The sequence below is a fragment of the Python bivittatus genome, unplaced genomic scaffold, assembly GCF_059951505.1.
Source record: "Python bivittatus isolate LINGU-HERP-01145 unplaced genomic scaffold, Pbiv_v1 ctg000480_np1212, whole genome shotgun sequence".
Lineage (NCBI taxonomy): Eukaryota > Metazoa > Chordata > Lepidosauria > Squamata > Pythonidae > Python > Python bivittatus.
The window spans coordinates 16,439,009-16,455,443 of record NW_028277075.1 but is presented as its reverse complement, the minus strand read 5'-3'; the positions used below and the strand labels follow the sequence as shown (position 1 = coordinate 16,455,443).

The following is a 16,435-nucleotide window of genomic DNA, read 5'->3' as shown; positions in this document are numbered from 1 at the left end:
CTATTGTATGCTGTTCTGGTTACCCTGTTATATATCCAATAACCAGTAGAACTTCATAGCATCCATATAATATTCCTCTTAATTTTTAGCCTGTGAATTCTGTCAACGGGCTGATGACTGTCCTGAAAAATATGGGGAAAAGAGGACTTATGAGGACTATAATCTCACTGTTCATTATTACTGTGTGGTAAGTACTTCTTGCTGCACCCAAAGAATTTTAGGAGTCTATTGGAAAGTTAGCTAATCTACAGATTGCTCTTATGGTATCTCTGTGGTATAATATATGTCTGTTTAACAAAGTCAGATAAGAAATAGATGTTATGCTCAATATATTTTCCTTTTAAATTAGTAATTAAAACGAGTACAGGTAGGTACATCAACCAAGCTGATAAAAGGTTTTGTTGGTCATTGCATCAGTCTAGGAAACAAAAGAGAAATGTGAATCTTGAAATACTCTCAAACTGTATGTGTGCTCCTTCTGGGACAATGTGACACCATTAAAAACAAGAAGGATCTGCCACTTCTGTTGAAAAATGTGACTCTTCACAATAGGCATCCCTGTCTTCTCTGAACTCAGTTTCAGATTATTATCCTCATCTAGCCAATTACTGACCATAAACAAGTACGTGGCAATCCATACCGTATTGGATTGTTCCTGGCTGAAGAGACATCCTCAGACAAAAGGTACCCCGAAGAGGCAGTCAGGGAGCAACACAGAAAGCTCAGCCTCAAGCAACAGCAAAGGGGTAGCATCAGTTTCTACTGATCCTGTCCCAGCTGACTTAAATCATAAACCAGAATCCCATCCTCCCAGCCTATAGGAGTGCTGTTGCAACATTGTGGAAAGTTAGAGAACAGAAAGTTGGAGGAGAGTATGGCTGTATTAAGTATCTGGCACAACACATCTAATGAGGTGTGATATTTTATTTATTTATTATTTATTTATTAAATTTATCCCCGCCCGTCTCCCCCTAATAAGGGACTCTGGGCGGCTCACAACTCATTAAAACAATAAATACATATACAATTACATAAAACCTAAAACCTGTACAAACCATTACTAAAAAAAGAAAGAGTCCAAGAGGCTAATGGTTCAGAGATGCAGACCCCAGGCCTCTATGGGGCTGGGCATCCATGCACTTGATGTCTTCCCTCCCCACCCCAGGCCAAGTGGCAGAGCCAGGTCTTCAAATCCTTCTACAATATAGTTCTGCGAATCAGAACTAGTTAGTGCCTAGCTAGATTATGAAAACTTCCTGTGTGTAAGGAATTGTCTGGATATGGAATAGGCCAGAACTAATGTTCTGTTACAACCAAAATTTGAATAACTTGTGTCTAGCTTCTAACTGTCTAGCCTCCTCAGAAATCTTGACTTTTACCTGACCCCAACAATGCCAACTGTTAGTTTTGGATTTTGACTACTGGTGAGATTTTTTTCATCTCCTTTTAAATTTGGACAGTAATTTAGATCTATGACCTTGTGTGATGGATTTATGACTTGAGTTGCTAGTTAATTCACTCAGTGCAGAAGAGCCAGGAGAAGTGACAGAGAAATTGATTTTGGTATCTCTGGCTGTGCCTCCTATTTCTAAATCATATGGCAATCTAGGAGAATACTGTGACTTGGTATCAAAAGCAGTTGAGTTATCAGAAACAACCAACAAATCTCATTCCTCTGTCAATGCCCAGTGAAAGAAGCAAACCAAGGTACAAAAACAATGGAAGAGATAGTGCTGTCTAGACTACTTTGTGCCCCTGCAGCAAAGGGGGATATATTAACATAAACAAATAAAATGTGTTAACTTTCTAAAATAAGGTATACCTCAAGTATACCAAGTTAACTCATTTCAACCATAAGATTAAGAGAAAACATAATTGTTGTCTTATATTGTTGGTTTATAATCAGTTACTAGTGTTGGATTGAAGAATTCAGTGCTAAATGAATGAAAGCAAAAGCAGTCCTAAGCATTCTATGATTTCCCTCCATACTTCCAACACTGTGATGAGGAGATTGGAAAAGAATGTAGCATGTGTATTAAATTTAGAACATTTTTTGTTTGGATTATCTAGGGCAGTGTTGTCCAAATTTGGCCACTTTAAGATGAGTGGAGTTGAACTCCCAGAATTCGCCAGCCAGCTGGCTGGGGAATTCTGGGAGTTGAAGTCCACTCATCTTAAAGTGGCCAAGTTTGGACAACACTGATCTAGGGAAAAATGTCAAATACACTCTATGTTTAGCTGACCCAAGCCAAATTAAAACTGTAACTTGTGATGCTACTGTGATAACAAAACAGGCTTGCTTCTGCTTGCTTATTGTTGCATTTAAGAATTTCACAACATGAAGTACAGAGGGTTAGATTTGTGTTCCGTGAACAATTCAACATGGCTACTGTTGGTGCCACCAAACCTTCCACCATTTTTGCAGTGGTTCATAATTGGAAGTCAGAGCCAATTTGCAGTTCTTGCAGCTGACCAATAAGCAGCCCAAAAAGTAGTGTTTGGTCACTCCTCCTTCTTGCCTTACCACTTTATTTTATGGTGGAAGAGGTGGAAAAAAGTACTGGCATAGTGGCAAAAAGCCACAGGTCTCAGTGCAAAGGTTTGGTGGCAATCAAGAAGTATAGTAACCAAAAGAAGGGAGGAATCACAGACCTGAAAAACTGACATTAGCAGGAATACCCACTAATGAGAACATTATCTATTGCTAATCAGTGGGAAAGCTCAAATGAAAGTTTTGTGAATTAAGATTTTGGACAATCAAATGGAAGAAAATCTATTTCTCTCTTCAAGGGTGAAATCAGCATAGGAACAAAGGGGTGTATCCCCATTGTAGGAATAATGCCAAAGCTCCATGTGGAAATGTGCCATGTGGAAGTAAAAAAGGGTGCAGGTTTATCCTGAATTCATTGAGAATGAGACTCAGAATAGAAGCATGCAAAGACTCTTGGCAACGAATACTATGCTGAAGCAGAGAAAACTTATTTTTAGGGTGAAAAATCACCAAAGGTCCTCTGTGGAACTAGAAAATGGCCATAGATTTGGGTATTATTTTGTAAAATAAAGCTGCAATGCTTCACGATTGATAATGAACCTCTTTGAAAACAATGGAATTGTCACCAAATCGTGTCTGTATTTCCTTAGAATAAAGTGTTGCCATAACTGAATATAGAATTATCTGAACTTGGCCTTGGCCTTCCTGTTTCTTGGTTGGCTGGGAGATGTGGACCAAATGCAGAAAGGTGTACAGATAGTCCTTGCTTCCCGACCACTCATTCAGTGACTGTTCAAAGTTATGTTGGCGCTGAACAACAAAATTTACGACTAGTCCCTGAAGCTATGGCTGTCACAGCATCCCCATGGTCACATGATCGCAATTCAGGCGCTTGGCAACTAGTACACAATTATGACAGTCCCAACGTCTTGCAATCACGTGATCCCCATTTGTGATCTTCACATACAATTTCTGACAAGCAGAGTCAATGGGGAAGCCGGCAGGAAGTCATGGTCGCTTGACGTCGCACTTAACAACCTGTAGTAGTTCACGTAATGATTGCAGCCAGGACTGACATCGTAAGTCAGGCATGGTCACGTGACTTTTCACTTTACAACCACGTTGCTTAGCGACAGAGTTGCCACTCCCAATTGCAGTCTGTATGTGAGGACTACCTGTACTGAATAGATGGCAACATTAACTCTGGAACAAATATATTGCAAACATGACTCAATAGTTTACTGAAAATCACATATAATTATAATGCAGGTAAACCTCAGTAATGATTAAATTACATGCTTTCTTATGGTGAAAAGTTAATGCAGATATGTCTGGATTGTCAGTTGATTTCATTCCTCATTAATTATAGTTAATGTCAAGTGGGATTTGGCAGAGGGGTGAAGATGAAGAAGGCTTTTATGGTTTTTTACCTGAAGATATCCAAAAAGAAATTAATCGAGCTGCAAGACTGGTAAGAGATTTTGAATAATGAATCTGTTCCAAGGAGTTATAAATATTTATAAATTTAAATGTATGCTAAACTTACATTAGCAGTACTTCTTAAATATAATAAATTAAGCTATTTTGGTTGAAAAAGGAAAAAGTAAACTTTCATTTTTAACTGGTCTATGGAACTATATTTATGTTACTCTTGACCAGCTAAATCAACCAGGTCTTTACCTTAGATATGTCCAAAGCATGTTTATAGCTTCCTGCAAAATGAACTTTCATCAAAAAGGATAAAAATACTAAAGATGGATAGCGAAAGTTTAGACTTTCTCAGTTGGGGTTTTGTGGAACCTTAGGGACTCCACAAGACTCTGTGATTTTAAAAAAAAAACTTTTTTTTTTTAACTTTGTACACTGCACAATGCTGTGAGCATTTTTAGGTGCTGTGACTCAGCTGCTGGCCTCTGCTTTGCTATTGTTACAAACATGGTGAAATGTAGATTGTGTGGATTAGAAGTATTGCGAAGTTTTTATATTTTTTGTGATTTTTGTGCAGAAGTTCTCTGGGACCTGAAAACTGTTTCAAGGGTTCGTCCAAGGTAAAGAGGTTGAGAAAGGCTACTTTGGAATAAGATTCAAATAGCAGTCTGTTGCTGTTTCTTCCTATGTGCATCCTTGTTGTAGTCCAGAGAGCTTCCATACCTTTTGAAACACATTTGAAGAGGGAGCAGCAAAATGAGATGAGATTAAGTTCCATCCTTTAGACAAAGTAACAATCATTACTGTCCAAATTAACAACCAAGGATTATTGTCTGTAGGTAATGAAGAAATGACAGAGGAAAAATTGTGTTCCATTTGAAAAAGTTACTGCTTGAAAGTTACAGGATTGATAATAAGTTATTAAATTAATAATTTATATTAAGTCTATAATTGATACAGGTATATTAAATTTATAAATGTAATAATTTATTTAAAAATTTCTTAGTCAAACTGCAAGCAGGCTTTTTTGTGAATATTTGACAACCAGTGATGAATTATTTCATTATTTATTTTTATTTATTTATATTTCAAATTTGTCACTGCCCATCTCACTGCAGAGTGACTCTGGGTGGTTTACAGCAAAAACAATAAACATGAATTAAAATAGATAACAATTAATTAAAATATGCTACAATAACAAACTTCCTATATAATACTTCCAAGAGGCTGGTGTTAATTAGATGTTAATAAACTCAGGGAGCATCTTCAAGGCACCAGCCATCCCCAAGGTCGGTTGTATCTTTCCTTGCCCCACCCAAGTTGGCAGAGCCAAGTCTTCAATTCCCTCTGGAAAATTGGGAGGGTATGGGCCCACCTCACTTCTGGGGGGAGATTTGAGTTTTATGTGTTGCCATTGATTTGGTAAAAGATCATTTGCTGAAATCTGTGGACATTTTTCTAAAATATGTATGTATCCTTACATCTTTACAGTCTTAGCTCTCATATTGTAATGCATTATTTTATGCATCCTGGGCTACAGTAGTCAGCTGCTGAAATGTTTAGTCTTGTCAATACTTCTACCCATCATCACTTGCTCCCCCCTTCAATAACACCTGACAAGCTGCTACCTCACCAATGATTTTGGCTTCATCTTTTATACTTTCTTCCCCTCTTCTCCTTTCCTCAGCAGCTTCTATGAAGATTTTGGCTTAATCTATTTTTGTAATTTAAGCAATTAGATAACACTGAAATAAAAACTTAAGTACATCTAACTGCATGACATGTCACCTATTCATACTATTCACTCACTTGTGTTGTTTTCACCTATATGCATCTGATTGCAACAGGTGGAAGCATCTAGCCAATATTAGCTGATCTTAAAAAATTAAACAGATCAGACATGAATGAGAGACTACCAGGAAAACCCAGGGCTATATATTTGAAAGGGAAACAGACAAACATCCTTGAAGATTGTCAACATTCTTGACAATGGCAAACTATTTCCATATTGTTGCCAAGATCAATATACGTGTGTCTGTGTACTTACCATAAGTAGAGCTCAACCCAAGGAATGGTTTTTATTTAATTAATTAATTAATTTCAAATTTAGATACCGCCCATCTCACAAAAAGTAACTCTGGGCGGTTTACAATAAAACAGCAATAAATATTAAAATACAATAAAACAATATAAAATACAGTAAAAATAGAATAAAAACCAAACACATACACAAGTAATATCTTCCAAGATGTTGATGGTCAGTAAGATGTTAACATATGGGAGCATCTTCAAAGTGCTAGCCACCTCCAGGGTTGGTTGCCCTTTTTTGCGCCCCATGCCAGTTGGCAGAGCCAGGTCTTGACTGCTTTCCGGAAGGACGAGAGTTGGGGCCTGCCTCACCTCTGGGGGGAGAGTATTCCATAGGGTGGGGGCAACGGCAAAGAAGGCTCTCTTCCTAGGACCTGTCAGTCAACATTCTCTCATCATTGGGATCTGCAATATGCCTTCTCTGCCAGACCAGGTGGGACAGGTCGATGTAATGGGGGTAAGATGGTCCCTTAGGTAACCTGGACCCATGCCATGTAGGGCTTTAAAGGTGATAACCAACACCTTGAATTGGACCCAGAAACAAACTGGAATCCAATGCAGGTCCCGCATCAAAGGTGCTACATGTGCCATCCTTGGGGCACCCAAGATTGCTTGTGCGGCCGCATTTTGAACCAGCTATAGCTTCCTTTATTCAAAGGTAGCCCCACATAGAGTGCATTGCAATAGTCTAAATGAGAGATGATCAGGGTGTGAGTGACAGACTAGAGGGACTCCTGATCCAGGAAGGGGCGTAACTGGCGCACAACAAGAAGTTGAGTAAAGACCCTCCTGGCTACGACTGCCACCTGCTCCTCAAGCAGGAGTCATGAATCCAGGAGGACCCCCAGATTACGCACCAGGTCTGTCTGGGGCAATGCAACCCCATTGAGAACCAAAGATGGTAAACCCCCAGATAAAGAGGAGCCTCCAATCCACAGTCACTCCATCTTACTAGGGTTCAGCTGAAGCCTGTTGTTCCCCATCCAGACCCTCACAGCCTCCAGGCACCAGGAAAGGGTGGTCACAGCATCACTCAAATCACCCATGATGGAGATGTATAATTGGGTATCATCTGCATATTGATAATACCTCATCCCATGGTGGTGGATGATCTCACCCAGTGGTTTAATATAGGTGTTAAAAAGGAGTGAACAGAGTACCAAACCCTACAATACCCCACAACAGTGGGGCCATGGGCCAGACCTCTCCCAATCAACTTTGGGACTGATCTTGGAGGAAGGAAGTGAACCAGCACAAAACTCTGCTACCCGCTCCCAACTCCCTAAGTTGGCCCAAAAGGATACCATGGTCAATGGTATCAAAAGCCACTGAGAGGTCAAGAAGAGTGTGGATGGATGCTCAACCCCCATCCCGCTCCCACCAGAGATCATCCATGAGTGTGACCAATGCTGTTTCCATCCCATATCCAGGCCTGAAACCTCACTGAAAAGGGTCCAGATAATCCGTTTCATCCAGTGTCCCCTAGAGCTGCAGTGCTACCACCTTCTCAACTACCTTCCCTAAAAAGGGGAGGTGGGAGACTGGAGGAAAATTGTCCAATACGGTGGGATCTAGGGATGGTTTCTTGAGGAGGAGCTGCACCAGCGCCTCTTTAAAGACAACTGGAAACACCCCCTCCCTCAAGGATGAATTCACCATTGCCTGGACCCACCCACATGTCACCTCCCGAGCAGCCTTGACCAGCCAGGAGGGGCATGGATCTAGTTGACAAGTAGGGGCATTAACAGTCTGGAAGACCCTGTCAGCTTCCTCGGGTCCAACAGGATCAAACTGTTCTGAGATAACAGGGTATGTCTGTACCCTGGGCATCTCCATAGGCCATGCCCCACACTTGGAACGGTTCTGAGCGATTTTATCCGCCAGGTTCCCAGAAAATTCCTCTGCACAGTCCTGTAAATGGGCCACTGGGCCCTCCTTTCCCAAGAGGGATCAGGTGATCTTAAATAGGGCCGCCTGGCGGCATTCTGCAGATGTAATAAGAGCGGGGAAATATTGACGTTTCACCACTTTTACCACCACAAGGTAGGCCTTAATAGTGGCTCTAGCCTGTGTTTGGTCGGGTTCAGTCCTTGTTTTCCTCCAGTGGTGCTCTAGACATCCTTTAATCTTTTTCAAGGCCCTCAACTCCTCCATAAACCACAGGGAGTGTCAGGTTCAATGGGTCAAGAGAGGTCGCATGGGCGTGATCTTGTCCAAGGCCTCGGCCACCTTCCTATTCCAGGTGGCAGCCAAGGCCTCTGCTGGACCATGCAGCAGATCCTCAGGTATAACCCCCAACTCCCTTTGGAACCCAACTGGGCCAATCAGTCGCCAGGAGGGGACCAGTTGAATAGGTCCTGCCTCCCTGCAGAGGGGGGCAGCATGGGAGAATCTCAGTCACCAGGCCATGGTCTGACCATGACAATGGGGACAGATGTAACTCCCCCTTCAGATCATCTTGCCACTGCTCTGACAAGAAAACCAAGTCCAGTGTGGGACCACTATCCTGAGTCAGGTTGCAAATAACCTGGGACAGGCCTATGGCTGCCATGGTGGCCATGAACTCCTGGGCTGCCTCCGAGGCATGTCCCAGGGATGACAGATTGAAGTCCCCCAGAACCATGCGTCTGGAGAACTCCACTGCCAGCCCTGAGCCAGCTCAGGCAGGGAGGTTGCTACACAGTGGGGAGGCTGGTATAGTACCAACAATCCCAACTGTTCTTGCAAACCCAACTTCAGGAACAGGGTCTCGCAACCAGCCACTTGTGGAGCAGCACCCCTGAAGACTAACAGAGACTCCCGGATAACAACTGCTACCCCTCCTGCCCTGCCCTGGGGTCTCAGCTGGTGCCAAACCATAAACTTGGCTGGGCACATTTCTGAAAGGAGTTTCCCCGCTTTAGGGCCCAGGCAGGTCTCGGTGATACACACCAGGTCAGCCTGTTCCTCAGTGATCAAATCACATATGGGGGGGCCTTGTTATTAACTGACTTGGTGTTAAGAAGCAGCCGCCAAAAGCCAGGGCCTCCGTGGATCCGCTTTCCAGGGTCTAGGTCTGAGTCCAGAGGCCAGAACATGCCACCGGTAGTAAATACCAGGGGCATCTTCCCCAAGAGCGGCCTGCCCTCTGACTCCTATCTTAACACCCCCTCCCCATCACCATCTGAATAGCATGAACCACCCTAAACCCCCCAGGGTCTCTGATTCCCCCCAATCCTGGGCCTCCAGCATCTCTAGTTAGGGGACCCTCATCCAACATACACTAACAATCACCCAATCAATCAGTCAATCATGAGTGGTGGTATGCTCTCCAGCACTCCAGCTCCCACTCTTAGCGCCGTTGGAGCTTTATCCCTCACCCCTTTTATACACCATGCCCCCCACACCGACTTCTCTCACTGGTCGGTAGGGAACAACACTCACACATTCACCCACACATTCACACATCCACCTAGGGAGAGAGACCCAGCTAATGTCTACTCGAGGGACCCCAGCACTCTGTCCGGAATCAAACCTGCCAGCTTCCATGTCCTTCAAGTCCCCTTGGGGCCAGAGCTGCAGTTCGGGTGCCAGATGCCAAGCTGGTTGTTAGGCTGATGTCCAGGCCTCAGTTCTTCGCCACTGGTCCCACTCAAACCACTTCAGCTGCAACTCGGATTCACCACTATTGAAAAACATTAATAATGTGACTCACATGTTCCTGCTAAGCTAAATGCTAAGCTTGACAGTAATGTCCCTTTGAATGATCTGCCAATTGTCCTTAATCATTTCATCCAGTCCAGCCAATTTTCAGGCCCTGCACAGTGGTCCAGCCTTGAGCTCAGCTAAGTTCTAGGCTGCCACGGCCCAGATCTCTCTTCAGGCTATACCTTCTCTGCATCACCTGACACAACTGCAGAGTTCCATCTGGCCCCCGCCACACTCCAGATAACCTCCACTGAGCTTCGCCAACCTCCATGCGTCTGAGTCTGAAGCATCAAGCACCCCCAAAGATCCAAGACTAGAGCAAAAAGTTCTTCTTTGTAGCCCAGGCCTCTCCTTGAGCTCGCACCACTTGCCACACCACTTGCCTTGCACACTGCTTGCCTAGCACTGCTTGCCACATCACTTGCCTTGCGCGCCGCTTGCCGCACCACGTCCAACTCAACCGCGGGGCTCCAGCCACACTGGTTCCACCAAACTCTACCATAGGACACCCCCAAAGTCTGCAGTTTGGCGTCCAGGTTTCAGGGCACACAGGTAAGTTCTCAGGGCATTCGGGTAAAGGTAAAAAAAAACCCTGTAGCAACTATCCCAATACCCAATTATATGGTACCGGTGTGTTTTTTCTTGTATAAACTTTGATGCAAAATAACTGTTTTTCTGTAAGTGGTGATAAAAATATAGTGCTTAAAATATTTAAATTTATTACAGACTAAATTCATAAGTATTGTAGTAAAGTCTTCTTATTTAAGAGTATTTATTATGGTATTTTTTAGAAATGTACTATCTGTAAGAAAAAAGGTGGTTCAATTGGCTGTATAACATCCAGATGCAAACGAAGCTACCACTTTCCTTGTGGGATAGAGAGAGGATGCCTTTTCCAATTCAGAGAAACTTTTCCGTAAGTTTATTTTACTTCATTATTTCAAAAGTTTATTGGAGCTATTTGTTTTCTAAAATTGCAAGCATTAAAGTTACTGCTGATAACTTAATAACATCAGATTAACTTCAGTTAATATGTAAGTAAATTGGTCCTTACATCCATATCTGAGAAAATGTTTTTACAAAGTACTTGTTTTGCCTGAGTAACATTTCTGTTTTTTTAAGTGTTGTGATTCTATGCAATTCTGCCTCTCTAATTTAAGGTCATATTGTTGGAAACACCGACCTACTCAAAAACATCCTTCTAATTGTAAAGGATCATCACAATGTACAATATGTTTGGAGTTGGTTGAATGTGTACCTGCATACAACATTTTGACAAGCCCATGCTGTAAAAATGCTTGGTTTCATAGGGAATGTTTGCAGGTATGTCTGGATTGCCATTATAGCAGAAGTCTCTTTTACTTATTAAAAAGAAACAAACTGTAAATTGTCATTGTTTGAATATAGATCTACATTTAAGTAGGTTTGAAGTGAGACAGAAATATGTGGATGAGATGGTCCAGGGAACCCTTATAAACTCGATCTACAAGGTTTGAATGAAAAGTAATGCCTCCACCTCCGTAACTTTTGTTTATATAAGGACATTTTAATAAATGAAATAAGGAAATAATCCTTGAAATGAGCTCCTTTTTTACCTATATTTACTTATCCACATAATCACCACCATTCACTACACACTTCTGCCAACAATGGACAAGCTTCTGAAAGCTGTCACGAAAGAACTCCATACTTTGTCTCTTCAACCAGGTCCTGACAGTCCTTTCCACTTCTTCATTTGACTCAAACAGATGCCCACAAAGGTATTCCTTCAATTTGGGGAAAAGGTGGAAGTCGCATGATGCCAAGTCTGGACTATATGGCGAATGGGGTAAGATGGTGAGATCCAACTTCACAATTGCCTCTTCAGTGGCTCATGAGGTGTGAAGCCTACCATTGACATGCTGCAAAAAAAAATTCCTTCTTGCACTTCCAAATTCTGCTTAATCATTGTTTCAAAGTTTTGACTGTTGCAGTGCAGTGCTCTGAGTTGATAGTGATGTCAAGTTAAAAGTAAATCCACGTGAAAAACATCTGTGTCCCAGAAAACTCTAACCATGCATTTTCCTGCCAAAGCCAGGGTTTGGTTTGGTTTTTTTCTACAGATGAAGCTTTGTGATGATATTCCATGGACTAACACTTCATTTCTGCATCATGAGGATCAGTCCACGTTTCACTGGCTGTCATGATACAAAAAAATTCCTCACTTTCATTCTCTTAGCATGAGACAACAATAGCTGGCAAATTTCAACTCTTGAAGCTTGCCCAGTGTGCAAGGAACCCATCTTGCACAGCTTTCTGCTATTGAAAAACATTAATAATGTGACTCACATGTTCCTGCTAAGCTAAATGCTAAGCTTGACAGTAATGTCCCTTTGAATGATCTGCCAATTGTCCTTAATCATTTCATCAGCTTTTCTCATGTGAAACTTAGTTGCTGTCATAGATGTCCACTTCATTCTTGATCATACAAAGTAGGTCTTCCTTGTTCACCGTCTTTATATTTTTTGACCCAGCAGCACACAGTACTCATGTCAATACAGTCATCACCATAAGCAACCTACATTCAGTAATGAATTTCAATTGGAGAGGCTCCTTCAGTCAAAAATTCAACATGGAGTGTTGCTTAAAGCTCACTGATGAGTACTCATTGCAGGCTTCCATTTCAAAGAATTAATAATAGCAACACAACCTTTTCTCACAGCAACATCTACCAACTGAAGTGAAAGGACGAATACTAAAAAACATGTCAGAGCATTTAGTACATTAGTACTGTCATCTGTTCAAAACTTTGGAGGCATTACTTTTCATTCAACCCTTGTAGTTAGCATTTGCAAAATTTAAAGGAAATAGGAAATTTGTCTCAAGCTTTTATACCTGAATCAATCATTTGTTCTTACAGATATTATGCCTTAATTTTCAAAGGCATTTAGTAGTCTCTGTGTGAAGTAAATAACTTTTATTGATCATTATTTTTCTCTCTTGGATTCAGTGTCAAGCTGTCAGTGCAGGAGTATTTTTCTTTAGATGTCCTGTATGTAATAATAAAGAAAAATTTCAGAATGAAATGTTAAGAATGGGCATCCATATTCCAGAAAAGTAAGCCATTTAAATTATTGTTTATTATGTTAATTTTATATTGTGTGATTGCATTCTTACACTGTATTTTACTGTTGACTAGTTTAACAAGAAAAGCTAAACTCCAGAATTACAGTATTCTAACAAATGTTTGAATGATTCCAGAGATGCCTCTTGGGAACTGGAAGAGAATGCCTATCAAGAACTTCTTCAACGTTACCAGCACTGTGATATTAAAAGATGCCTTTGCAAAAATGGAAGAGACTACAATGAGCCTGATAGGTATTAACATTTATGCTGTTTTTGCCGACAATGTCTAATTTCTTTCTGGTTTTTCAAATGTAGCAAATTCAAAATTTAAAAAATCAAATGATTTATAATTGTTTGAATAAGCCAAAGAAATCATTGACCATTTATTTTAATTGGCTGATAGGGTTTTGTTTTCTATTCATAATTATCTTGATCATTTATTATATATAACAAAGACATTGTTTATTTGAAATGCTAAACAATCCTACTTTTATTATATTAGTTATGAAAAAATGTTTTAAAAGAAATATATGCCTATCTTCAATCAGATTAAGATTAAGAATCTTCATCCATATGCTACTCTTTGAAATTAATGGGATGTCTGTGTAAGTCAGGGCTCTCTCTTCACCTCTCCAGGGAAGCTTTATTGTTAACTGCTTTCTGTCAAATGGTGAAAATTTTGCTTTTTCAGAAAGCTTTTAAGGATGATTGCATAGATTATCTGTAGGACTGAGTTGCCCATAGACTAGATTGAAAGGGGTTTGTGCCTGTGTGTTGCTATAGCTTTTTCTGACTGTGTTAGTTCTTTTGATTTGTAGTGTATGTCATTTTGTTTCTTAGCAGTTATTCAATAACAATGGCTTGTAGAACAAAATATAGTTGAACAGTCATATTAAATATCAGTAAATTCATTTTCTGATAGAAAGGCAGCCTAAAATAATTTAAAATGCTGTTAGTCTTTCACTCTTATATTTTGTTACAACTCAATGAATGTATGATCTAATTTCTCTTCAGAAAGAATGATAATGTCTGTATAGCTTTGCTGAATTAAAGTTATTGTCATAATTTATAATACTTTTTTATTTCCTCTTAGCAAATGGGAAATAAAACGCTGTCAGTGTTGTGGTTCTAGTGGAACTCATTTGGCATGTTCCTCACTAACAAGCTGGGAGCAAAATTGGGAATGCATAGAATGTAGGACCATCCTTGCCAAATCAAATGGTATGAACATATTATTCATAAAGCTTGAATTAACTGAAAGCTAATAATGATTTATGAAATAAAACATGCTTACTTTGTTATATAGGAAGTGCTCAGAAATGGCGAAAGCGTTCCTTGAGTATGCCAGAAAAAGCAGATGGAGACAGTTTGATGGAAGATCCATCACCCAAATACCCTAGACAGTCTCCAGGATCTCATCTTGGCTTCCATGTCAGGCATGTGATTTCCATCTTCTCACAAGCATGTGAAAATGTTTAGAGAGCCAGTCTGATGTAGTAGTTAAGGTGCTGGACTAAAAACTGGGAGATCATGAGGTTTTAGTGCTTTCTTAGGCATAGCAACCAACTAGGTGATTTTGGACTGGTTACTCTCTCTCAGCCCAACCTCACTTCACAGGGTGGTGGTTTTGGGCAAAATAGGAGATGGAAATATGTACACCACCTTGAGGTATACAAAATAAAGGTGGGATATAAGAACAATGATAACAATATAAGTTGCACTTATGCTAGTCAAAATTTAACATGATATAAATAAGCTGAAATGTAATACAGAGAGTTCAGACTCATATGCTTTCCTTCCTTTTCTTTTTCCTATATAACCATAACAACAACTTGAATGCTTTTACTTTCTTTAGTTTATATTGTTATGTTACTCATGCTGACAATCTATAGTAAACGTCTGAAACTAATTCTAAATAATGTTAAATTCAAACCATATTTCATGAAATTGTCAACTATAATAGAAGATTAGTCACAGTTTTGAGTTGAGCAACACCACAGGCTGTGCTGCACCGAAAGCTTCCAAACTCTCTTGCTTAAGCTACATTCTTGGGTGTCTGTATTTTGCTAAATTATAGCTTAGCACAATGTTATGTTTTAAGCTAAAAGACAGGAATTTTATGGCGAATTCCATGCACCTCTTAGAAACTGCTTAAAGCAGCTTTTGTACCATTAGAAAAGTTGCTCTCCAAGGTAGGAATCTAAGAAATTTTGTGCTGTTGCTGTGTGTCAGGAATCAGCAAAATGTTATGCTGTATTAATGACCCTTTCTGCACTGGCTTATTAAAATACTAGCTTTTAGCAAGAAACACCAAACGTAATTCATTTAAGGTCATTTTTTAAAAAAATCTAAAAGCAATGCCTTTTGCCTAGAGCACTCATTTTTAAAAATGAAATTATAATGCAAATGGTTTCTTATGCATTATATATTAAAACTAGAAATATTTGGATTATGAAGAATCTAACTTCAAAGTAGGTTTGGGGTGAAATATATATGCTTGACCTTGTATGTTTTCAGCTTTTGATTTGTAAAAAGTTATCTGTAACTTGAGTAGAAATTAAAGTTATTCTTGTATTTTTTTCCCTTCAGGTCCCCAAAGATGGTATGCTCCAATGGTTTTACTCAGTGTTCACAAGCAGATCTTCCCTCTTCTAATAACAGATTTTTACCCCCATCTGCCTTCATCAGTCCTTCAGTAAGGAATTTATCTTTAAGAAAAATGTAAGTTAATAAATAGTTGTCATTTAATAACTGAGTTTAAAAATAACTTTTTTTTTTCTTTTTACTTTGTGTAACTTTTCTTCCGATCATATTGCAAATTGTTTTTGAATTCTTTTACCCCTGACAATTCCTTTCATTCACAGAGAGGTTAACCAAGCGGAAAATTGAAAGTTTCTTCAATATTTTTAAGAGACAGCATCCTCCACCACATCTCAGAAATGGGCACAGGCAAACTAAGTGGGTATATGGAAGCATTCACTGAATGCTGCTCTCTCCTGCAACACTTTGCCATTACTTTTGGCAGGACTGATCTGACTCTGCTACTAGTTTGCTAGTTTGCCATGTAATACTGGGAACTGTGAAATAACAATAAATACAATTATAGTTATCAGATCCTGCCCATTGTTTCAAAATTAGTGATGTCAGCTTTGAATCTAAATGGACCTATGCAGATAGACAGGATTCTTCCATTGAGGGACAGGATTAAGATCCAATGACCTCAGCTGTAGAAGGGGAGTAGTTTGACATAGAGTCACTGGTCTGAGAGGGCACTTATATAAATTTAATGAATAAATGAATGAATAATAAAACAAACAAACAAGGAAGTGACCACACTATTCTAGTAAGATTGTTTTCCAGTGCACATTTTCAAGAGGTGTAAAGAGCTACACTTAGAAATATTAGTTATCAAAATTCTACTCAAGACATTTCTATTAGCAATCAGGACCCCAACCCACTTTTGTTATCTCAATAGAAAAGTGATTTTAGATGTATCTTTAATAATAAGCCTTTTCTCTGATCTTGGTCTCAAATTAATGATACAGAATAATCTTTTTGCTTCCTCGTCTAAAATTAGTTCTTTATTATAACTATAAAATAATTTTATACATGTTGGGAAAAAATGAATTAATTTGC

General features: G+C 39.8%; 1 protein-coding gene across 2 annotated transcripts in view; it reads left to right on the top strand.

Moving 5' to 3' along the window:
- G2E3 (G2/M-phase specific E3 ubiquitin protein ligase) overlaps positions 1-16,435 on the top strand; it is a 35,341-nt gene that overhangs the window by 10,607 nt on the left and 8,299 nt on the right. For both annotated transcript variants that reach the window (XM_088145405.1, XM_088145404.1), the window contains exons 6-14: positions 90-187; positions 3,861-3,962; positions 10,486-10,610; positions 10,855-11,017; positions 12,684-12,790; positions 12,935-13,051; positions 13,893-14,020; positions 14,106-14,235; positions 15,389-15,520. In XM_088145405.1, coding sequence (XP_088001531.1) covers positions 90-187; positions 3,861-3,962; positions 10,486-10,610; positions 10,855-11,017; positions 12,684-12,790; positions 12,935-13,051; positions 13,893-14,020; positions 14,106-14,235; positions 15,389-15,520 — 1,102 coding nt within the window. The remainder of the gene's footprint in view (positions 1-89; positions 188-3,860; positions 3,963-10,485; positions 10,611-10,854; positions 11,018-12,683; positions 12,791-12,934; positions 13,052-13,892; positions 14,021-14,105; positions 14,236-15,388; positions 15,521-16,435) is intronic.